This window comes from Panthera pardus, unplaced genomic scaffold, assembly GCF_024362965.1.
Source record: "Panthera pardus isolate Hobbes unplaced genomic scaffold, ASM2436296v1 HiC_scaffold_24, whole genome shotgun sequence".
Classification (NCBI taxonomy): domain Eukaryota; kingdom Metazoa; phylum Chordata; class Mammalia; order Carnivora; family Felidae; genus Panthera; species Panthera pardus.
Genome location: NW_026526810.1, coordinates 131175347 through 131198938, shown reverse-complemented (window position 1 = coordinate 131198938; position 23592 = coordinate 131175347). Strand labels below are relative to the sequence as shown.

At 43.7% G+C, this 23592-nt stretch overlaps 1 protein-coding gene across 5 annotated transcripts in view; it reads right to left on the bottom strand.

The window, feature by feature from the left end:
- VRK1 (VRK serine/threonine kinase 1) overlaps positions 1-23592 on the bottom strand; it is a 75314-nt gene that overhangs the window by 16121 nt on the left and 35601 nt on the right. For 4 of the 5 annotated variants that reach the window (XM_019462220.2, XM_019462222.2, XM_019462221.2 and 1 more), the window contains exons 3-11: positions 20385-20440; positions 13016-13085; positions 11810-11897; positions 7873-7981; positions 7662-7754; positions 5497-5629; positions 4572-4692; positions 4220-4278; positions 53-231 (exon numbers count right to left, since the gene is read on the bottom strand). In XM_019462220.2, coding sequence (XP_019317765.2) covers positions 53-231; positions 4220-4278; positions 4572-4692; positions 5497-5629; positions 7662-7754; positions 7873-7981; positions 11810-11897; positions 13016-13085; positions 20385-20440 — 908 coding nt within the window. The remainder of the gene's footprint in view (positions 1-52; positions 232-4219; positions 4279-4571; positions 4693-5496; positions 5630-7661; positions 7755-7872; positions 7982-11809; positions 11898-13015; positions 13086-20384; positions 20441-23592) is intronic. The other variant, XM_019462224.2, reaches the window with a different exon arrangement.

Here is a 23592-nt window from a genome sequence, read left to right as displayed (position 1 = left end):
GCTGCAATTATCATCACAGGAAGCCAAAGGATCACTTAGTAACAAAATTCACCTTTGTTATTGGTTTTGCTCTCAGGCCTCCGTTCTCCACAAGGCCGAGGTCCAGCTTGCCATCGTCCTTGCTGCCTATGGCTCTCAGTCCTTGCAGAAGAGTGTCTCGCAAGTTCTGATAAAGAGGTTTCTCGGCGTAGTCCAGTAACTTCACTGTTTCCATGTATTTAGCAATTTCATCTAGAAGAATGACACGATTATTCTGTAATCTTTCAATCAAAATACAACGTACTTAGCTCTCACTTCTAAGAAAATAACTCACAGTTACAGTAGAATTAGACCACATATCTGTATCTGGTTAAAATACGTTTTTTACAATCATTTCTTCAATGGAAAGTACGCTTTCGAAGTCAGGAATCGTCAGGCGAGTCAAATAAAAAACTTATTTTGAGATGTAACGTGAAACACATTTTTGTCATCGTAAGGGACGAAAGATAAAAGACATACTAAAATCTAAACATGCACGAAAACAACCGCCGTCGTCTTAAAGCTACAAAACCAGAACGGGAAAGGGCCTTGGACAGATTATGAAGTAACATGTACCTAAAGATCAGGAATATCACGGCCAATATCTTTTGCCATGGAAGCCATCGGTCCCACAGAAGACAGCTGCATGCTTTGTCTGCGTACGTGAGAAATCAAACGTACCAAGAACAAGCTGAAGGAAGGAGAGGGAAGCGAGGCCTAGTTTTCCCATAAAAGAGAAAAATCAGCTTCTGAGTGACGAAAGGCTTCCTGTGCACTGAGGCAGAAGCGCACCCCCGGAAAGAAATCTTACTAGTCAGGATCAACACCTCTCGGCACCAGAAATCCATCCTGAGGCGACGGACTCGACGCTCCCCCGCCTCTCCCTTCCAGTGCCCTCCAGGAAGCTTGTGCGCCCACTGCCTCACACGCTGGCTCTTAGACCCCTACCTGTCCTCTCCAATCCCAACAGATCCAGACCCAAACTCCTGATCTGCCGCTAAGCCTGCTCCGCCGCCGTCCCCCCCCGCCCCCCCACCCCCCCCACCCCCCCCACCCCCGTTACTGAGAATGCCAAACTTCCAGCTCCTCAGGACAAAAACCTCTCCCCACACCCCACACCCAGAAAACCAAGAGATCTTGACAGTGCTACACACACATACACACACACCTTCGTTCATGTGAGTATTGACTGGCATTCACTATGGGGCAGGCACAATTCTAGATACTCGGGATACGTGAGGAAAACCGAAGTGAAAATCCCTCCCTTCAACTTTCTTAATCTGACAAAGGGGGTCTCTGGCAAACCTACGGCAAACCTCACTGGGCATGGTCACACAGGGAAATCTTCCCTTCCGAGAGGGGAAAATGTGAAGCATGTTCACGACTCCTGTTCAGTATAATAGCCATGTACGCTTTCAGTCAGGACACGAAGGCAAGAAAAGAAACAGGCATAAAGAGTGGAATGCTTTATTCACAAACACAACAGCGTATGCAGAAAATCCTAAGGAATCTATAAAAAAAAAAAAAAAAACCTAGTGGCACTAATAGGTAAATTTATCAGGGTCACAGGATACAAGGTAAATATTAAAAAAATCGATTTCTATATACTAGCAACGAACAATTGGAAAAATAAGATTTTTAAACAACTGATCACTTACAACGGCATCAAAAGCTGTCAAATACCTGGCAACATATACAGTGAAGGTGGGTGAGATTTTTGCAGAGAAAATTATAGAACAGTGAGATAAATTAAGTCGGACGAAATTAAGTGGAGGATATACCACATCTGTGGACCGGAAGATCCGATCGTAAAAAGATGTCAGTTAATCTGTAGAGTCAATGCCACACCACTCAAAATTCCAGCAAACTGGAAAGGGAGGGGATGTGTGTGGAATTGACAAGGTGATTCTAAAATGTACACAAAGGGTCAAGGATAGCAAAACACCAGAGTCAAGTTTAAAGAACAATAGTGCTGGAGGACTTAAACCACCAGATAATCAAGACTCAAGATAAGGCCAGATAGAGTAATTATGACAGTACGGCCCAAGAATAGACAAAAGACTGATAAAAAGAAAGGAGTCCAGAAACATCCACAGATCCACAGTTGATTTAAGACAAAGGCAGCACCATAGGGTAAGAGTGGTTTCATCAAGAAAAGCTATTGGGTCAACTGTTTACAAACACAGGGTGGGGAAGAAACCTGGCCTCTCCTCATATAATGCACAATAATCAATTACAGACGGAATATATAACTTTATGTGTAACTGGCAATCTCTAACTGCCAAAAAACTGGAAATAATCCAACATTAGAACAGATAAATGGCGGCATATAAATACAACAATTCTGTTAGAGATGAGAATGAACACATCACTGTTTCCCGTGCGACAACGGGGCCCCGGGAGGATCGAATGCACAGCACAGTGACTGTAGTTAACAACTGGTACCACAGGGGCGCCTGGGGGGCTCAGTCAGTTGAGTGTCTGACTTCGGCTCAGGTCATGATCTCGCAGTCCGTGAGTCTGAGCCCTGCGTCGGGCTCTGTGCTGACGGCTCAGAGCCTGGAGCCTGCTTCAGAGTCTGTGTCTCACTCTCTCTCTGTCCCTCCCCCGATCATGCTCTGTCTCCCTCCCTCTCTCATTATCTCTCTCTCTCTCTCTCAAAAAATAAAATAAAATAAAATAAAAAACACTTAATAATTGGTACCATAGACTGGAAAGTGGCTGAGAGTAGATCTTGAGCAGTCTCACCACACACACGGACACACACACAGACACACACACAGTTAACTGAGGTGATGGAAGTGTTAATTATCTTTGATCTTGTTAATCATTCTACAATATAAACCTATATCAAATCACCACACTGTACACTTTAAGTGTATACAATTATATTTGTCAATAAAGTTAAAAAGTAAATAAGTAAAAACATTAAAAGAAAAAAAACCCGTGCAACAATGGGAACGAATTTCACAAATACAATACTGAGTCAAAGAAACGACTCTACCAGAGATACAAGTTAATTGTATCATGAGGGCAGGGATTTTTACCTATGTTGTTCGCTCTATGACTCCATTTTTATACAGCTCGAAAATAAATCTTTGGGGTTGGAAGTTAGGCTAGTTATTTATTAGGCCAGAGAGGGGCTCGTGACCGGTAGGAGGCACAAGGAGGGACTCCGAGAAGCCTGTAACATTCCATTTCTTGTGTGGCTGGTAAGACTGCAATTTTAAATAGCCTGAGGTCAGGGTAGACTTCCCTGGAAAGGAGACGACTGAGCGAAGACTTGAAAAGACATCTAAAGACATCTAAGTATATGCAAAGTGACCGCCTCTCTCCCACTGCCCCTTCCCCTGCTTGGATTCCTGTGGCAATCACCCAGCCTCAGCCTGCTCCACCCGAGCCCTGCCTTGCCCCCTTAGCTGTCTATGCTCAGAACAGGAGCTACACAGATTTCCCTTAAAGACAGACACTGATGTCATTCTCCTACTCTAAACCCTACACTCCTGCTCACAGTGAAAGCCAAAGCCCTTCTGATGGTCTAAAAGAATGCATTCCTCAAGTACACCAGGTACTTCTGTTCCTTCTGCCTACAACCCTTCCCTGGGCTTCCTCTAGCTCCCTCCCCATCTCAGACTGCTCAGATGTCACCTGCTTAGTAAGGCCACCCTGACCACTGCATTTAAAATTTCAACCCTCCTCCCCAACTCGATTCCCCACCCTGTCCCCGCACCTACCAATTCTATTCCCTGCTTTCTCTCTTCCCCCATAGTACTAACCATATAATCTACTGTAAAATACACTCTTGTGTTTACTGTCTCTCTCTCCCAACTACAGCATTAGCTTCATGAAGACAGGAATTTTTAGTTATTTTGTTCACTGGTATATCCCTAGTGCCTAGAATGGTCCCCGGCATACACTAAGGCCTCAATTAAAAAAAAAAACAAAAAACAACCAGTTGAATTCATGAATGAAATTTGGCTCCTTTCCCGAAAGCACTGAATAATAATGTAAGCAAGCTCAGGTACCCACTCAGCCCACCTTTGGAAAGGGAACTGTCGTGTCCGGGATGACAAGAGGCCCCAGCACAATGGCTACACTCAGAAACGCCTAAGCTTTTACATCGCGGCATCTTCCGTGGACATCACGGCTCTTCCTCCCAGAAAACAAAACCCCCATGAACATTTAAGAAGTCTTTTCCTACCTGGCTTATTTTTCTCAGGAAAACATTTGTCCATCAAACCTGCAATATTTTCTCGGTATCTGTTAAAAATTAAAGAATGAGTCATTGTTGGAAGCTGTATGCCATGGAAACTTATTAATATTTAATACCAGTAAATAGCACATTAAGCAGCACTGTGTTACATCCTAAATATGCTTACAGACATTCTTCTAAAACAAACTGAACAAAACACCAAAGACCCTTAATATTTAGCAAGTACTTTCTTATTTCCACATTAGTATCAGTTAAAACTATAGTTTCCATTGAGAAATCCTGACTTAAATACATCTACCTTATCATGATTTTACCCAAAATAATTTAAGTTTTCCTTTACCTAATTTTGGAATCTCTAACATAGTTAGGATCTTTCAAATTATCCTCCCAAGGAAGATGGCCACTAAGCCACTGGATCATGCAATAACCCAGTATTTCCAAATCACCACGTCTTGATGGGGCTACGAATATAAAAGAAGCAGCAGGTTAAGTACACCAAAATAACTTTAATGTATGATTTCAAATATATATAAAGCAGTAAGGTAAAACAGTCAATTGTACAGTCTTGTTTTTCATCCAAACTTATCACTGCATTTAATAAAATACTAAATAACTCTTGGGCAATATGAGAGAAATAATCTACCTCCAGCTAGCAATTTACTTTGAAATCCAAACTGGCAAACTCTAGAATTTCAAACTGAGACTGCTAGTCTAGGAAATAAATTATAAAGCGGTGACACATCTAATATTGCCCTTGGAAAACTTGAAGATCTTAAAACTGCTGTATATGAAGGGGCCCAGAGAACCGGGGGGTTTCAGCTCCTCCCCAGTGCTGGGCGCGGAAAGAAGAAATGCCCGCTGTAGAAACAGGCCAACTTCGTAAGTGACAAAGTAAAGCTTGCCTGCTACAAAGTTGTGGCTGCACGAGGAACTTACAGACTTTTAGGCAGCAGGGGACGGGGGAGAACACCCCACATTCGACTAAGCTAAATAAAACCAAAAAGAAACCGTCGCCGAGCTGACGGAACCACCTTCACTGCTAAAGCTGAGGTGTTTTTGAAGGACAGAAGGAAAACGGGGGAAGACACGGGTGGCCCAGTTACACAGCTGCAGGAGACCAGCCTCCTCCCGGGTCTTCCCCCACCCCACCTTGCCCCTTGAGGTCTCATTTATTGTATCTACTTATTTATGCAAAATTAAGAACCACGCAGGAGTTCAACCAAAATGCTGGCGGTGCATTTCTTGGTCAAGCGCTGCCGACATACCCACGCCGTTGTGCGCATCGATGCTGGTGAATTCGATCGTGCCATCGTGACATCTTTTGGGGTCTTCTTTGTATTCTTTGTGAATTCCTTCCGGGCAATACCGGTAAGCAAGGCCATAATCTACCAAGTACACCTATAAACGTCCGAGCACCAAGAAAAGTCAAAGCCAAAATGATTGCACGCACACTCCTTTGTGGCCCAGAGACAAAATTCCGTCACTGGATTCATCCGCAAGGCCACACCACTGCGCCCCAAACGAGCGCGAGCCAATAGGCTAACATCAGCAAATACTTAATTCTCAGGGACTTTTTACTTCAAGAAAAACGTGAAATGACCATGTCATTATAGTCCAGAGAACAGGAGCCCACATTATACACACTTTTGGATAAGTATGTTATCCTTGTAATTAATCCTGTCTCCTCGACGTGAGCAAAGCTTATACATTTTACACCTTTTCTTACAGTTGGTCTAACACAGAACTGAGCACAGAGGAAACCACCGAACCTTTAGCTGCAATACAACTGCCCCACACCAGGTCTAAGACTGACTTAGATGACACTCGGTGCGGTAACGATCTTCTATTCCTCTGCTCCTTCACTTACAAAATAATCAAATATCAATTCATTTCATAAAAACATTTCAGAGTACAATAATGACCTGAAGAACTTTGAGATGAGGCTCTTATCTGCATTTAAATATTACACATTAAAGTCAAGTTTCACAATTAAAACCGAATTTTAATATTACAGTGCACCTCTCTGTGGGCACGTACACGTGGGTCTGATGAGCATACAAAGCCAGTACATTCGGCTCTCTGCTTCTCCACAGCCACATATCATATCTCTAATTGTGGGTAAGTGGCTCCCAAACGTAGGCATTTGATCACAAGAGGAAACTGAAGTAAAAGTATGGGGACGGATCTAGCACATACATCTAACACCAGAAAAAGAATCCCATCCAAAGCATATGCCCGAAGGATAACAGAAGTGCAAAAATATTTTCCTATAAACAAAAGGCAGCATATTTTCGTTAACTGCAAACTGAAATAAGCCGCACTTTCATTTATTACACTGTACAAATCCAGTTCACTTCAATTAATGGAACCCTCATGGTTGAGGTTCTCAGCGATGTTTTGTTTGCTTGCTTGCTTTTAACCTTTTTAAAACATCTAACACAAGACGTCTGGGAATCCCGTGATGGCCCGGAAGAGTTCCCCAACAGCACGCTACGGCGTGGCGACTTCCCTCTGTTATACGTGTAGAGATCCCTGACCGCCGCCGTCACGGAGACGGAGGACGGGATCAAACACCTGAGACGGTAGAAAATAAAGGGAAGGCCAAGGAAAACGGAAAAATTAAGCAAGAGGAAGTTAAAGACAGGTCCGAGAAAAAGAATACAGTGGAGTACCAACATACACACACGGAAAATATCTAGTCCTTGCTCACGCGCTATCGGGAAGACGCGAGAACACACACGGGACAGATGATGTGCGGTGGCCCGACGATGTCGTGCCAACTAAACCTCACTTGAACCGAAATCGTGGCAACGGCTTGGGGAAAACCACGTAAAGCCCTCTACTCCAGCCAAACTGATCCAAATAAAGGTACAATAACATTAGCTTTTCTCTTTTCCTTAAAAAGTAAAAATTACAAAGTGAATTGTAAGAAACTAAAAAAATGCACACTTGAATTCCAAACACTAAGGGCATACAAATTTAGACAGCTAAGATATTTCTGTAAACCAATTGATTTGAATAATCAACATGTTAAAGACCAAATTTTCCAAGTAACAGAACACTTACATTTGATGGATTTCTTGAACAAAGGAAATAAAAAAAATGACAAAGCAGACAGGCAAACATAATTCATCGGTGCACTATATAATTTTAAGCTTCCACCCCCAAATAGCTATTTGAAATTCATTTTGTATCACAAGCGCTTCTTCTGAATACTATTTAGGACAAAATAGCCAACTTGATAAAGTGCCAACAAATCGCATCAAAAATGTAGAATGTTAACTAGATAAAAGTGTCAAGAAGAAATATTATTATTACCATATCTACTTCAAAAAGTAAAACTTCTGCACAGGTTCAAAAGTTCAAAGCAACCGTATCTGTTTTCAAACAGCAGCTTTTAAATAGTAGAAATTAAAGTTAATAAAGCTACCTGGTCAGGATTCTTGTAGCTCAGAAGAAGGTTTGAGGCCTTGATGTCTCCGTGTACATACTCGTGCTCGTGAATGTACTCCAGAATATCCAGCTAAGAAAGCACCATATAGAGTAAGTTAGTGCAGTACCCAACACCGACCAGCAGAGGACCGAGCTTCAGCACAACTAGCCTTTACGGGATTAAAACAAGAGGAGCGTAGCTCACTTACAATTCTTAAGCTCAGCTGCAAGACAGTTTTCCGAGAAAACCTTTTGGCATTTGCTTCGTATATTTTCTGAAGGTCACTCCCAAAGCGATCCATTATCATAAACCTGTAACTAAAGACAAACAGGGAGAGTCAATGAACGAAACGGAACTCCGGAAAACCTATCCTACAATGACTCCCCTCCTTTCAGAGTGATTTCTTCAAGGCAACGTTCGGTAAGGAAGCAGAATGAAGAGGGAAGAGAGGAAAAAGAAGGAAAGAAAGAAAGACATTTGAAACAATTTCTTCCAACTAGAAATCTCCGGAGTTGGGAGTGCTTCGCCGTCTGCCTTTCACCTTGAAGGCCTCCTCCTGTCTCAGCCAGTAAGCTTCCTGAAGACTCTATTCCCCGCAATAGTGTCTAGAGCCCACAGGCAGAGTCCAGTAGACTCATTCACAGTGAAGATAAAACAATCTGAGACCAGGATCACTGATTTTTCTCCTACTAAAGTTACCTTATACTTCTAGATAACAGCTTGTTGCCTGTGACTATCGTGTTTTTCTCTATTTTCAGGGCACACTTTAGCAGTACTAACTTCCTACTAAAATCAAGACTATCGGGAGACACCGTAACAACGGCTGAATGCAATAAAACGGCGTAAATGGCGTTAAAGGGCTGCACGTTAAATATTCAAAGGACGAGATTCAGGGAAGAACCACCGCCCTGGGGAAATGAGAAGATTTCTGGCTTTGCCCCAAACCCCACTGTGTCACCCTGGCCAGGTCACACGACCTCTCCAAGCCCCGATTCCCACGGCGTCAAACGAGAGTGGGGCCTCAGGCTTCCCGAGGCCTTTTCTGGCACTCGAATTCTAACATTCAACAGCCTCCAGGGACACTTCTGTGTGTGCCCACCGTGGCCGCAACACCCTGCTCCAGGAACACAGTGCACCTTGTGCTCTAAGGGGCAGCTTTTATCTTCATGAAGTCTCCCGATTCTGCCTCGTCCGGTTAAATCAATACAAACCAAGACCACACTCACAAAGTACCTTCCAATGGGAATAAGATGAACGATGACCGTCCCAACGACAGCCGGCGCTCAGGGAAGCCTGGTCTGAGCAAGGCACTATTCTGAGTACTTCAGACGGACCAGTGTGTGCCAACCTAACGTCACCCTCGTGAGGCGCGGGCTCCTATTCGCCCCATTTTACAGCAGGAGAAAACTGATGCCTGGTAATCTGTCCTCCAGGAAAGGGGGGAGCCACGCTTTGACCTCTACGTGAAACATATCCAAATAAATAAATGTCAGTGGTACCCAAAAATCCCACTTATTTTTAGCTGAGAAGCCTATGACGTATACCACATGTCCAGTTCAACAGAGAAGGAAAGCTAACATTAGAAGACAAGAGGCCAAAATTACAAAAAAAAAAAAAAAAAAAAATCGGGATTCTATCCACTTTTGAAGTGGAAGAGAATTGGAGATCATCTTGTCTAAACATCTTTTGATAAATACATTAACATCTACAGAGGTAAAGTGATTTGTCCGAAGTCATGTAACTAGTCAGAGGCAAAATGTATTCATTCGTGCAAGATTTTCCAGGACAATGTGACCTCTAACTTCGTAAAGAAGGAACAGTAATGGGACTTCCTGGTTTCCTCTGTCCACGGGTTCAGAAAGTTGAGGAATGGGACCGGGACATACACACGTTCGTTTTTACGGTAAGTGATGTAATTAGTATAGAATAGCACGTGGGCAACAAACCTCTGCAGACCGTCTAAACGAGGGCTAAAATACAACTTCATTCCACAGGAGACCCATGAAGACACCACTCTGAGCACATCTCTGTCTCTAGTCACAGGCCACTCCACGACCACCGTCAACAACCCCCCCTCACCGCCTCACTGTTTCTAAATTACACACGTCAACCGACATTCCCATCACCCGTGTCATTTTATCCGAGTCCCCAGGGAAGTGCACGTTGATGGTTTCACCTTGCACAAGTTACTTAGAAACTACGCTCATGTGACTCCTCAGGGGTACACGCAACCTTGCGGAAGGTGGCGAAGGTTCCCAGGCTGCCACGCTCCTCCTCCCTCCTCCCCCGGGTTTTCATTACCGGGGTGAGGCTCTTTCTCCCTTGCGCACGCTCGCCCTGCTCCCTGTTAGACATCCATGGCCACCACGTGCCACAGAGCAGGCCGGAAACCCCTCGACCCCATTCATGTTACTCTCCTGCTGGAGACACCAGCCTGCCCTCCGACGGTTTTCTACATCAGCAGTTCTTAACGTTTAAGGGAACGAAGACCCCTCTGGGAGTAAAAGCTAACGCAGTATTTTAACATATATTCCAACTGCTTTATGTCACCCTGATTAAGTGGGTAGCTGTTATTCAATTTCACAGGGGAGGAAATGGAGGCCAGAAGGAACAACTTACCAGTCACACACATTTTAAGGAGCAAAACACAGATCTGGAAACCCAACAGACTGGCTCCAGAATCCTTGCTCTATACGTGCTATTTCTACAGAAATTTTCACAAAAACTCTAGAGACCTGTCCCAGCAACACCGTATACAACAGAACGCTATCATTTCAAGAAGCTCGCACACTCCCTAAGAGATACGTGGATCCCAGGATAAGAACTTCCAAGTAAAACTCAGCACTGGCCGCCCACCCCACAACTACCTCTCCTTCCCATCCTTCCCAGAAGAGCACCCATTTGGTCCAGGCATTCCATCCTCTTCCACGTGGCCACGTGCTTCACCCCACCAATCATGGCAATCACTCTGCCCTTGCCAGTGACCCGCTTAAGAATGAGCACTGATAGGGGACGCCTGGGTGGCTCAGTCGGTTAAGCGCCCAACTTCAGCCCAGGTCATGATCTCGCGGTTCGTGGGTTCGAGCCCCGCGTCGGGCTCTGTGCTGACAGCTCACAGCCTGGAGCCTGCTTGGGATTCTGTGTCTCCCTCTCTCTCTCTGCCCCTCCCCGCCTCCCCGCCTCTCTCTCTCTCAAAAATAAACATTCAAAAAATCATAAAAATATAAAAGAATGGGCACTGATAAAACCCTGACCAAGAGAACATGAGAGAAAGGGAGATTTCCCCGCCATGAAAGTGAAACACACAACACACAACAAGCAATACCACCTTCTGCTCTTGGCGGCTGTGTCGGCATGCGATGCCTAGAAATGGGGCAGCCACCCTGGGACCACACAATGGAGAATTAATACAGAACAAGTTCAAGGGCTTCCCCTTCGGGCCAAAGTGCAAGATAAAGGCAGCTGGGCTCCTAATGATCACTGAAGGGAGCGGAGTCAAAGCTGCCCTTTGCGTGTAGCTGAAAGCACCATTACCAACCTACCCCCAGGTCCACAGTAAGCTGCCAGCCTTACTCTCTGAAGTTCCATTCACTCGCTCAAATATTTCTGAAATGTCAATTATGCACCCAATTGGAGGTTTTCTCCAACTCAGCTGTGCTGACAACATCCTCTCCCTTCTCGGAACTCCTGAGACACGAACAAATCAGTCACACGGTTTAGCACACGGCTGCTATAATTGCTTCACACAAGTTTGTTTTTCTCACCGGCTAGGCTGAAATTTCATAAAGAGGAGGACGCTGCTGCGAGCAGACCGGACATCTAGTACGAAATACCGACCCGGAACCTGAAGGCTCCCTGTTGTCACATCAATCGCACGGAGTTTTTTGCCTGCTTGCTTGTTTACGTGTCAGGGGAGAAAACGCACGGGGTGCATCTGCCCGGTTCCCACTCATCGGCCGGGTTCCGGGCACTTGCTAGAGCTCCGCACAAACCCTCCAGACCAGAGGTGACGCCGTGTTCCTCTCTGCCAAGTGTGTGCCACGCGGCCCAGATGAAGGCCCAGCGGTACCTGCACGTGCTCGCTAAACAGTGAACAGCGAGTGCTTAGAACAGAGGGAAGAGAAACAGAACATGCATATGTTTACCTCTTTCCACTTTTATCATGTAGACCAGACCCCCAGTACTTAGGAACACCCAGGTACTTCAGTTTATGGGTACGAATCCACTTCTGAACTACAAGTTAGGAAAAAAAAAAAAAAAAGCTGTGATTTCACTTGTTTTATGTATTTTTTTAAATCATTAAGAGAACGTACTCACACATGCATTAAGACTGCACCTTTTTCCATAAAAAAAGGTGAACATTATGATCAGCAAATAACAAGTACCTTACAATCAAAGCATTTTTAGTAACCCACCAAATTTTGTCATCCTGCTCTAAACATCATCTTTAAAATGAAAAATCTGGGGTGCCTGGCTGGCCCAGTCGGTTAAGCACCTGACTCAATTTCGGCTCAGGTCATAATCTCATGATCATGAGATCAACCCCCACGACGGGCTCCAGCCTGCGCGCCTGCTTAAAACCGTCTCTCTCCCTCTGCCCCTCCCCGGTCGCGCAGGCACGCGCACCTGCACACACGCTGTCTTTCAGGGGGAAAAAAAACTGAAAATCTGTGGGAGGCATTTAAAGAAAGAAAATCAAACCACAGCACTGCAGTTGTAGTCACCAACTCTAATTATGTAAATGTTTACCCTCTGCTCCAGAAAGACTCACATTTTACCCAATCTAGAAGTTGTTCACCTCATTCTAAAAGTCTTCAACTGGGATATCAAGCTGGAGGGGAGGGGAGGGGAGGGGAGGAGAAGGGAGGGGAGGGGAGGGGAGGGGAGGGGAGGGGAGGGGAGGGGAGGGGAGGGGAGGGGGAGGGGAGGGGAGGCTTGAAGAGGTCCCCCTCTCTTCCTTAACAGTCTCTTCAAGTTCAACAATTATAGCATCCTGCCTCCCTCCCAGGTTATGTTGTCTGCAGTTTAGAAAAAATACTCAAAAAGATTGAGAGATCCTTGAGTGATATACATGAATTAGGATTATATCTCAATTTTTAACAATATTTCCTAAATCATATCATTTATTAACTTTATTCTACATATCAATTTAGGTGAAATCTTATCATAACAAACCCAGGAAGAAATCAGAATTCTCTCCTACAAATCTCCTTAAAATGAAATTGATTCATGAAGTAAAAAATAAAAATAACAAGGCATCAAAATATAAGATCCAGTGCCCTGGTTTTGACCTAAAACAACAACCAGGGGTCATTTTAAGAGTGTAAGCAGATGTGTGCTGTACTCCTTACTTTGCTCTGGTTTGGCAGCTCGCTGGTAGAACTTCAGTTCAGTAAAGAGGGGTCCGTTGTCACTGGGCTCCTTAAAACAGAACGGGTAAGTGACACTAACAGTTGTTAACATCAGGGAGTTATTTTCAAACAAACTTCAAAAAGGACTAAGTCGTTAGCATCAATGAAACTTCAAAAAGGACTAACATCAATTTTTCTTTCCAACGTAATTGTGAACTTAAGGTTGTAATAACTACGTTTAAGTCAAACTCCTCCGAAATGTTCTAGATATTCTAAGAGGCCATGAGTCTTATATTTCTCTCAAGCTACACTTTTGTCAGTGATAAAATGCTCAAAATCAGATACACAGCAGTCTTTGCAGAGGTTTATGAAAAATCTTTAAACTCATTTTCATCTTTATTAAGCTTTCTCTTAAAGCAATGATCGGCAACCATGTGAACTGTTTCACCAAAGGGCTACCAGATGCCTCTGAGATCTAATAAAATTTCAATACCCGACTTAACCAATCGGGCAAAATCCTACTCTTTTCCCTGTTTCTCACACAGTCGTATCTAGTTGTGACCTTGTCACAATGAGAATCTTCTGGAACTCCAGAGCAAGCAAGCACAGGCCGTTTAGCTGCCTTCCTAAAGGCAGCTTTCTGACACCGATTCCCATGTTTTTCAAACTAAGGAGCCCTACAATTTACTTCCCCCGTGATAATTCAAAGTCAAGAGAAAAATGGGGCTCAGTAATAATCGTGTTCCACCAACTACACTGGATTACATTCATTTTACATTTTAAGGAATATTAACCGCGAAAATTATTTGTAAAGGGGTATACACACACACACACACACACACACACACACAAGTATGGACAAACAAGAAATATCAGCCTGTTGAGAGTTTTGCCTTGTGAAATAGCTTTAGAAGGGTAAAAACGATCTTACAATTTTGTGGACTTTTTAAATAGTAAATTATGTCTGAGTCAAAACTGGTTAGTATTTCACGTTTCATCATTTCTGTTGGGATTATCTTGTTTATCGAGAATCTGAGAACAATTTTTTAAAGCAGCGAAAACGTCACAGGAGGAAGCTAACTTTTCCAAATCAATTTTAAGGTCGCTTTTCTTTTAGGAAATACGGGAAGAAACTTATTTTGGACAGACACCCGTATAGCTGGAGTTCAAGGGTCAGCAGAACATTCGAAGAAACGACGATGAGGCCCAAGCCTTTCAGGAATCCCCAGTTCAAGCCCCTATAGGAAGACTAGCCAACGTGCAGAGAGGCCAGGCCCAGTTAAGAATGAGCGAGCGCTCAACAGCAAACAGGCAGCATATAACTAACACCTGGCTCGGACACCGAAAATAAACTTGCCTTGTTCCAGGTTAAGTAGACTCTTCAGGCCAGCCTTGGAACAGAGTGGTGCACAAGGATGTGGCATCTCGCCACCTTTTACGAAGGGGAAACTAACCAACATCCAAGGTACGAGTCCAGATCCCGAACTTTTGGACTCCGTACCTCAAGTTTCGCCGTGACCTGTGGCTCGCGTCTCGGCCTCGGCGCTTGGACAGACGCCTGTGCACGCGTATAGTCTACGGCCAAGAACGGGCCTTCAGCAGGAGTAGCAGACTCAGTGCAAGAAACGAAGAAAGAAATGGAAATTCGAGAGAAGAAATTCTGGTAAGGTTCCTCTCCAAAGGCTAACTTGTAGAACAGCTTATTAATATAATTCAGGTTTGAAAGGGGTTTTCCTAAGACAAATCCTGGCTTATTAGCATCAGTATAAAATTCTGAGCTATTCAGTTTCAACCTATGTCCTATCAAGTTTAATTTTGAAGCTTCCCTTCAGGCAATAATTTATTAAACTTATAATAATAAGAATCAACCCATATAAATCAGACTATTATAAGGAAAGCCCCACTACAACGAAGGCTCTTTGAGCTCATTTCATACTTTTTCTAATCCAATAAGAGTCCATTATAACAAAATAAAGGAGCTACTTTCTTGGCATTGCACTCTGCAGCCAAAGCTAGCTATTTCTGTTGAAGAAAATACCTTAACTCATAACTAAAATTTTATTAACATATTTCAAATCTAAAATACTTTGCCAACTCTGTAATAGCCAAGATTTAGAAAAGAAATTGGGACTGACATTTTAACTAGAATATCACTGAACGTTTCTTTAAGACTTCTAAGTGTCAAAATGAAGAAGACAACAGAAAAAAACTTAAAATGTGATATATTTCAATGGCACCATGTAAAAGCAACTGGCTGCCATTTAAAAATGAAGCTGTATAAAGTTTCCCCTTCCTACCAAAAAATTATGATATAGGAACTGAAAATTCAGGTCACTTCTCATACAGTCGGTGAGGGAAACGAAACATCAGGCTGTAAACTTCTTGCCAGGGAACTTCGAAAATACAGCTTTTATGTCAGTTCACCCTGGAAAGTGACCACGCTATAAAGAACTGTTTAGGATGCAAGACCCAAAAGTCCGGCCTCCCGCTCAGTTCTGCCATCAGCTCCCGGACGCGACGGGAAGGGGGTGTGGAAGTGACAACGAATTCATTATTAAAGTCTGTTAATAAGAAAACACAAAAGAGAACTCTTCCTCCCTGCTACCCACCGTCTTACCAGTTTACCATTCATCGCTGCACATCGTCTTTCCTGAGATAAAATACAGTGTCTCTCGGTTATCTACAGGCAGAGGATACGAGTTCACCGTCGCTGGTGACCCGGCACCCCAACTCCAAGGCCGCGCCCGTAAGTCAGTAAGGAATAAGGCCCTAAACAGAACCAGAACGGCCATTGGGTAGGAGAGGGAATATATTTAAAATGTACCTAAACACCTATCTTGAATATGCGTGTCTTTACTGCATTTCAAGACCACGTGTAACTAAGACATCGGTGGGTTAACCATTTGAAGCTCTTTCACGCAGCAGACCCGCGTATTAGCAGGGACCACATTTTCTGACAAGTCCTCCGCACGGAGGCAGAGGCCTCCCAGAAGCACAGGGTACCTGCCGCCTCTCCTGCATAAACGGATCCACAAAGGTCAACAGGGGTATGCACACAGGATGCCACTGAATATAATTAAGGCGTGCCGTGTGCCAGACTCTACCGGCGGTTCTCAACCTTAACGCGCAAAAGAATCCCCTGGGGAGCTTTGCTAAAAATACCAAGAACCAGGCCCTGCACCCAGAGGTTCTGACTACACCGTACAACCAGAGCGGAGAACCACTGTTTGACTTGATATGCCATTACGTTATGAAGTCTAATTTCACATTAAAAATCAATTTGCCTTCGATTATTTCTTAAATAACAATTTGCTGAGGGTTTTTTTTTTCCCAAAGATAACATATGTGCTTATTTTAGAAAATGTGGAAATACTTTGATATATTTTCTTCGCATATATATGACCATTTTATAAAACTGCCTCCGTACTACACGTAGTATTGTATCTTGCTTTTTTTTTAATACTTAATTATGAAATTTCCCCCAAAGAGTAGTCCTTGTTCTTTGAAAACATGATTTTTAACAGCCCCTAATGTTTTAAATGGCGAATGTTCATAAACAGTTGATTTTCATACTGGAAAGATCTGGTACTTATTTTATATGCTTCTGTTTGATGAACCATCTCAATTTTTAATGTTATAAAGCTCTGAGAACAAAAGAGTTACAGAACAGCAGCGGACAGAGCTACGGCCCAGCACGTCACAGGCGGAGGCAAATCGTGAAGAGGCCTGCTCGGAAAGAAACAGACGAGGGACGGGTGGCATCTAGAAATTAAAAGGCGGTGGGAAGTTACAGCTACAAAGTTTTCAAAAGAATGAAACAGGCATTTAAAAACGACACCAAGAAAACAAGTTTGCAACGAGGTCCTTATCACCAGACAACTTAAAATCCAGCCAGAGAGAGAAACCTACAAAAGTGAAAACCAACTGGCGGCAAGAGGAGGACGTGCGCTTACGAAACCGCAAACTACAGGGAAACAGGATGCGTGCTTCTAGAGTTTGAAGGAGCTCAGAGAAGACGAGTATCCAGGAGGAAACCAGCAAGCGCTCTCTCTCCCTGAGAGAGGAAAGGGGAAGTCACTAATACCGTTTTGTTTGTGGCGTTCTTCCAGGATCACAGCCAAACTACCACACCGAACATGTTACGGAGATATTACACGCAAAAGAGAAATCAGCTGAGTATTCATCACTGTCCTAATTACAAAGAGAAGGAGTAATACGGGCTAATGGGAACAGAACTAGATTAGGAGACAGGAGATGCAGAACGCTGAACGAGGTCTGATAACAAAAGGCTTTAAACTTAGAAATAAAGAGCAATTTACCACCTTATTAAGCAGCTAGGAAATGTTGCTCCTACCCATTTTTGCCATAACTCTGTAAGTAAAACAGGTGGTGAAAGTGAAGTTACACTGAACACCAACGAAAAGTGCTCGGAATTGCCCGTAAGAAAGCAGAACATCCTATTTCTAAAGTAAACCGCAGCCTAAGGGCTGTCAGGCTACAGGGAAGAGAGACCTGTCTCCACATCCATCCCACCCCCAGGACGCGGCCCCGGCAGCGGCCCTCCACGACGTGGGGGGCACTGTGTGCACGTTGGCCAACGGCAGACTGGTCACAGGGAACCACGGCGTTGGAACCTCAAGATCAGGAGAAGTCCTGAGTGGACTCGCCCTCTTCGCACAACGTCAACTCTGTAAAGATCCTAAGAAGAAACTCGTCTTCCCACAGATTTTAATTTTAAGCTGTCGTGTCGGAGACAAATGCAGATAATATTCTGCACCTCCACACAAACAACCCGATTTAAAAGTAAGAACGTTCGTTCGCTCCTCTGCTACAGCAGCACACTGAGTATTTCAAAAGGAACGTGAATGCACAGAAGCAGGAGAAAAATCCAAAACGAAAGGGCCTGAAGAAAAGGGAAATGGCAGGACACACACTTGAAGCTGTCGACCTTACCTGCACTCCGGGCAGGACCGGGTAACCGGGACCCAGTTAGCTGCCCCCGGTCAACAAGTATCACTAACACACTGGACAGAAGAGGGAGTTACTATTTTCAGACATTAGGCAGAACGGGTAGTACCTCTAAAAGACGGGAAACAAACAGAACGAGCCCCAGGCAGCCCCAGCTTTCCTCACGGAGGCACCAGAGTAAAAAGGGGGCAACTCGGGGTTCTGAGGGGCCAGGAGGCCGATGACCCCGCCGCCAAAACCAAACCAGGAGATTGGACGTTTTTAAAATCTAGAAATATTAGAACAAAATTAAAGACCAACATCCCTCATGAACACAGACATAAAAACCCTTCACAAAATATCAGCAAATCGATTCCAGCATTATGTAAAAAGCGTGACATGTCATAACTAAGTGGAGTGTATGTTAAGAATAATAGTCCTACGCTCAAACGACCAACCGATATCACTGCCACATTAACAGAACGAGGGAGAAAAAGCCTGGGATCCATCTCAGCCGATGCAGAGAAAGCATTCACAAAATAAACAGGCAAACTACAACCCGGGAGAAAATATTTACAACACATACATCTGGAAGGAGACTTGTGCCCAGAACAACTCTCTTACTGCTCAATCACAAAACGCAAAACAACCTAGATATTTAAAAAAAAAAAAAAAAGAAAGACCGAAGAGGCACTCCGAATGCCCAGGAAGCACAATTACTTAGAAAAAGTGATCAAAATCTGCCACCTAGTAAAACTCGAAGACACGTATCACGGCTGCAAACCCACCGACCCGACAAGCACACACACAGAGGAGGACGCGGAAGCGACCGGAACTCCCACGCGTGGCTGGTGGACGTGTCAGGTGGCAGAACCACTTGGAAAATCCGTCTTATAAATGTGAATATGCACCTTCCCTGTAAACCAGCGATTCTCCTTCTAGGTATTTATCCAAGAGAAATAAAAAACCTTGTACAAAAATCTTCAGAGAAGCTTTATTCATAATGGCCTAAAACTGGAAACAATCCAAATGTCTATCAACAGGAAATGGAAAGGAAAAAAAAAGCTGTAATATGTCCACATAATATAATATTCTGAGCAGTAAGACTGAACAAGGAACTACCAACAACATGAATAAGCAATATTAAACATTATGCTGAGTGTAAGTCAGAAACAAAACAGTATATAGAGTACAGTATCATTTCTGTGACCTTCCAGACAATAATAACTTATCCACAGCAAAAGTAAAAAAAAAAAACCCACACACACGTACAACCAAAATCTCAGATAAGTGGTTACCTCAAAGGGTACAGGAAGTAGGGGTTTGACCAGAAAAGGACACGAGAAATCTTTTTGGGGTGATGGAGACATTGTATTATTTTGAGAGGGGTGAGAGTTACACAGGTATATGCACTTGTCAAAATTATTCAAATTATTCAGTATCTATGGCTTTCCTTGTAAAAACTACGCCTGAATAAAAAAGTGTTAAAAACAATCACTAAAACAATTCAGGTCCAAAAGAGTTAATTCACAAGAGATCAGATCTATTCTTCACTGAAAAGAGAGTAAAATAAAGCACACCAAACACAAATCTTCAGGATAATTCTGAGTTCTATAGCCTCTAGAAAAAAAGTAGGGGTGGGGAACTTATGTGGGTGATTTGCCTAAATAACAGACCCTGTTATCTCTTCCATTATTTAACAAAAACATGTTCTTCACACGGATTAAAAAACTCTAAGAGGAGTTACAACTGTAACTTTGTAAGCAGAAAGATGCATAATATATTCCTAATAAAAAACAGTAGCTAAAATGCTCTTTAGTGCACCAATATATACGTGGACCTGGCCACGCAAAGTATGCTTATACCAGATAAGATGCCGTCAACCTCTCCTCGTTACAAACTAATTTCAACATCAGTTTGGCAAAAACAAAGTCCCAAGTGATCACAATTATATAAATAATATAATTTACAAAAATGGAAGGGGAAGGGGAGAAACCTGGGAAAAGAAAACACTGACCAAGTGGAAGCTGACAAGCAAATGCAAGATAAAATACAGCAAAATTTCATTAAACTAGTACAGTCTTATATGATATCAATAAAGCATCTCAACTATTGCAAACATAGCTGAAATAAACAGAATGAGCTGCGTATTTTTGTTCCATGTCTGTATACCTCCATGCTTCCGTTCATTTCCCACCAAATACCAGTATCACTGTAATTCCAAAGAGAGGAAACAGACGTTTGAACGCAAATTATTGCAAATTATAAAGCTACTTTTGTGTCTTATTAAATATTTATTAAGCACTGTTAAAAATATAGTACCTTGCGGTTCAATTAATTCTAGTCATCAAAAAGGATGTTTTACAAAGTAAATACTATACCCATTCAACAAAGAAGAAAAGCAGCTAAAATCTTTTCTTACCACTTTTACAACACAGGGTGCATCACTGCCCACAGATTTCGAAGAATTCAGATCAGCTGTTTGAAAAAGTGACATATGTAATATCAGAACAAGAAGTAGCATCATTTTAATTAGCCTGTTAACCAACCCTTTGTTAATATTTAGGTCTGTGTATCTAAAACTCCTTGACAGAATAAATTTCAGTTCCCAAATATGTGTCTCAGGATTATCATTACAGTGTATCTCATCAACGTGAAGACTTTTTTTTCATGAGTTAACATGTCTGAAATTGAAATGCCTCTTATAATTGCTGGTATCTTCAAAATGATCATCAATTAAGTATGGAAAACTCTGAGTTAAAGATTTCTTTAATTCCAAAGTGCTCATGGCCTTTGATATGCTAATGTAGGCTGTGAATTCCCAAGAGGACGGTAACTGATAAAATTTCTTAAATATACAAACCAGGGAATCCTTTTAAGAAGGGGCACTTAAAAAGAAAAAAAAAAAGGAAAAAGAAAAAAAAAAAGGAAGAAAAGAGAGGAGCTAAAATTCCAAAAACCACTAGTTTTGGGGGAAAAAAAACAAAGCAAAACTCCTCTAACCCAACAACCAGGATGTTGGCACCAGAACTCTGAGCTGCCATCCGTAATACTCTTAACATGGCTGCCATTTCATTGCCTGCGAACAGAGCAGCACAGGTGCCCTGGAACACTGACTGCATCAGGAGGGTTAGGCCGCCCACATTCATTAAACAGATATTTCTACCGAGGACCTCCTCCTATATGCCAGTGTCTAGGAAAGTGATTCGGTAATGAACAGAAGGAAGTAATCGCTCCGCTTGTGAAGCTGACGTTTCAGTGGTAGGACACCAACAACTATTAAAATACCAAGTACGCTTGATGGTGTAAGTGCCACAGAGGGAAAATGAGGCAGGAACGGAAGGCAGACAAATGCTGCAAGGTACCAGGAGAAACCTCTCTGCCAGGGTGTCACTGGAGCAGGGAGGGAATAAGCCACGCAAATATCTGGGGAAGAACATTCCAGGCAAACCAGCACAAAGGCCCTGACGTGGAAAGTCTCTGACGAGTCTGAGGAAAGCAAGGAGGCCAAAGTAGCTGGAAAAAATTAAGTGAGGTGGAAAGGAACAGGGGACCGATCAGAAACGCAGCAGGGAACAAACAGCAGCATGACGGGTGACATAAAGCTGTCACTGCGATTGAGCCGGAGAGCCGCTGGAAGGTGCCGGGAAGAGGATGGCAAGATCAGACTTCGATCCCTTAAGAATTCTTCAGGCTGCCTGGTGGACAACGGCGTGCACAGGGCAAGGGCAGAGGCAGGGAGGTCGGCCGGGCTGTTACGACGCTCCAGGCGAGAGACAGCAGAGGCCTGAGCCAGGGTGGCAGCCGACCAAGTGCTGCGAAGTGGTCTGACTGTGGGCGTTTCCAGAGAAGAGCCCACCGGATCTGTTGGTGAACTGGATAGAGAGGACAAGGGCGGGAAAGGAGGTAAGGAGGCCTCCAAGTTTTGAGCCTGAGTAACTGCAAAGAGGAAGTTGCTACTTACTAAGACAGAGAAAACCACAGGAAGAGCTGGTGCTCCAGGCTGCCTGAAGTCTCAGATGCTCACGAAACATCCAAGTTCGATTGTTAAACAGGCAGTTGATCTACAAGTCTTGAGTTCACAAGAAAGGTCCACGTTCGAGAAATGAATTTGAGAGTCGTCAACATGGAAATACCACTCACTTAAAACCAGGAGCCCAGAAGACCCCTAGGGAATGAGTGAGGACAGAAAAAGGAGGAGACCCCAGGACCGAGCCCTAAGGCATTCTCACATTAGAAGGTGATGAGATGAAGGAGGGAAGGAAAAGGAAATCAAGAAACTGCCAATCAGCTGGGAAACAGCAGTATTTTGAAGAGGCTGCAGCTAAGGTACTTCACACTGAAGAAGGAACACTGAGTCACGAGAACGGCTAACGTGGGCGGACGGAAAGTGGGAGCTCCAAGATACATCACTCAGACACTGAGTTAGTGATAGAAATCAGGTTGTTGTTTTTTTTTTAAATAAGCATGCAGTATACAAAATATTAAAATAAGGATAGTATCGCAGTCATACTGCACAATTCAAGTGAGGAAAGGGGAAAAGGCAGCTCAACAACTCATTTGAACATCATGTGCTACAAAATACGCCACGTACAAAGAGTACGGTAAGAAGAGATCTCCCATTGCCGAGAAAGAAAAATGGTTTCAACACAGCATGGAAAGCAGTAAGAAAGGGTTGGGGCGCCTGGGTGGCTCTGTCAGTGAAGCATCCGACTCTTGATTTCGGCTCAGGTCATGATCTCACAGTTCGTGGTTCGAACCCCACATCTGGCTCCGTGCTGATAGTGCAGAGCCTGCTTGGGATTCTCTGTCTCCCTCTCTCTCTGCCCCTCCCGGCTCCCTCTCTCAAAAACAAAAAATTAAAATGGAAAAAAAAAAAAAAGGTTAACGCAAAGCAAATATAAACAGACGGTACCTGCTCTAAACCCAGCTTTGGAAAAATGAAGAAAAAGAAGCATCACGTACAGAGATCAAGGGGCAAAGGGCAGCATGATGGCCAAGGCACAGATTCTGAGAAAATAAAAGGGACGAAGATAAACGTTACACAGGGACCAGACTATAGGAAGGGTCTTGTATGCCATTCCCAAAAATCTGGCACTTTGTCCCCAGGGCCAGGGCGAGCCATTACAGAATTTAACTAGTTTAGATCGTTCAAGCCACGATGTGAACAATGGGACGCAGGGGGCAAGACTGAACAGAGAAAAGTCACTGCCGTGGCAAGAATCCAAACAAGACCTGAAAATGACCTGCACTAAGGCAGGGTCGGCAAACATGGAGAGAGAAAGCCCCACAGGTAAAGCAACAGGACTAGACGAAGTAGCAGGGACAGTGGTGAAGGAACACTTGAGAAGGCCTTCCCAGTGCCTGGCGTGAGCTAATCCTCTCCTAGTCAGTCACGAGAGAGCCTGTGTGACGTCCAAGGAGAGAGCCCTGAAGGCCACCGGCTGCGGGCCTGCACTTGGGGGATCGAGTCCTAGGCTCCAGACAAAAGATGTGGACATCGACAGTGAAAAGACAGTAACGGCAGCCGTGAAACGGAAGAGGTCACTCAGAGACAACACACAGAATGACAAGTGAGCCAAGAAAGGAAAGCTGGGGAGCACGAAGTCTTCCAAGAACGACCAAGCACC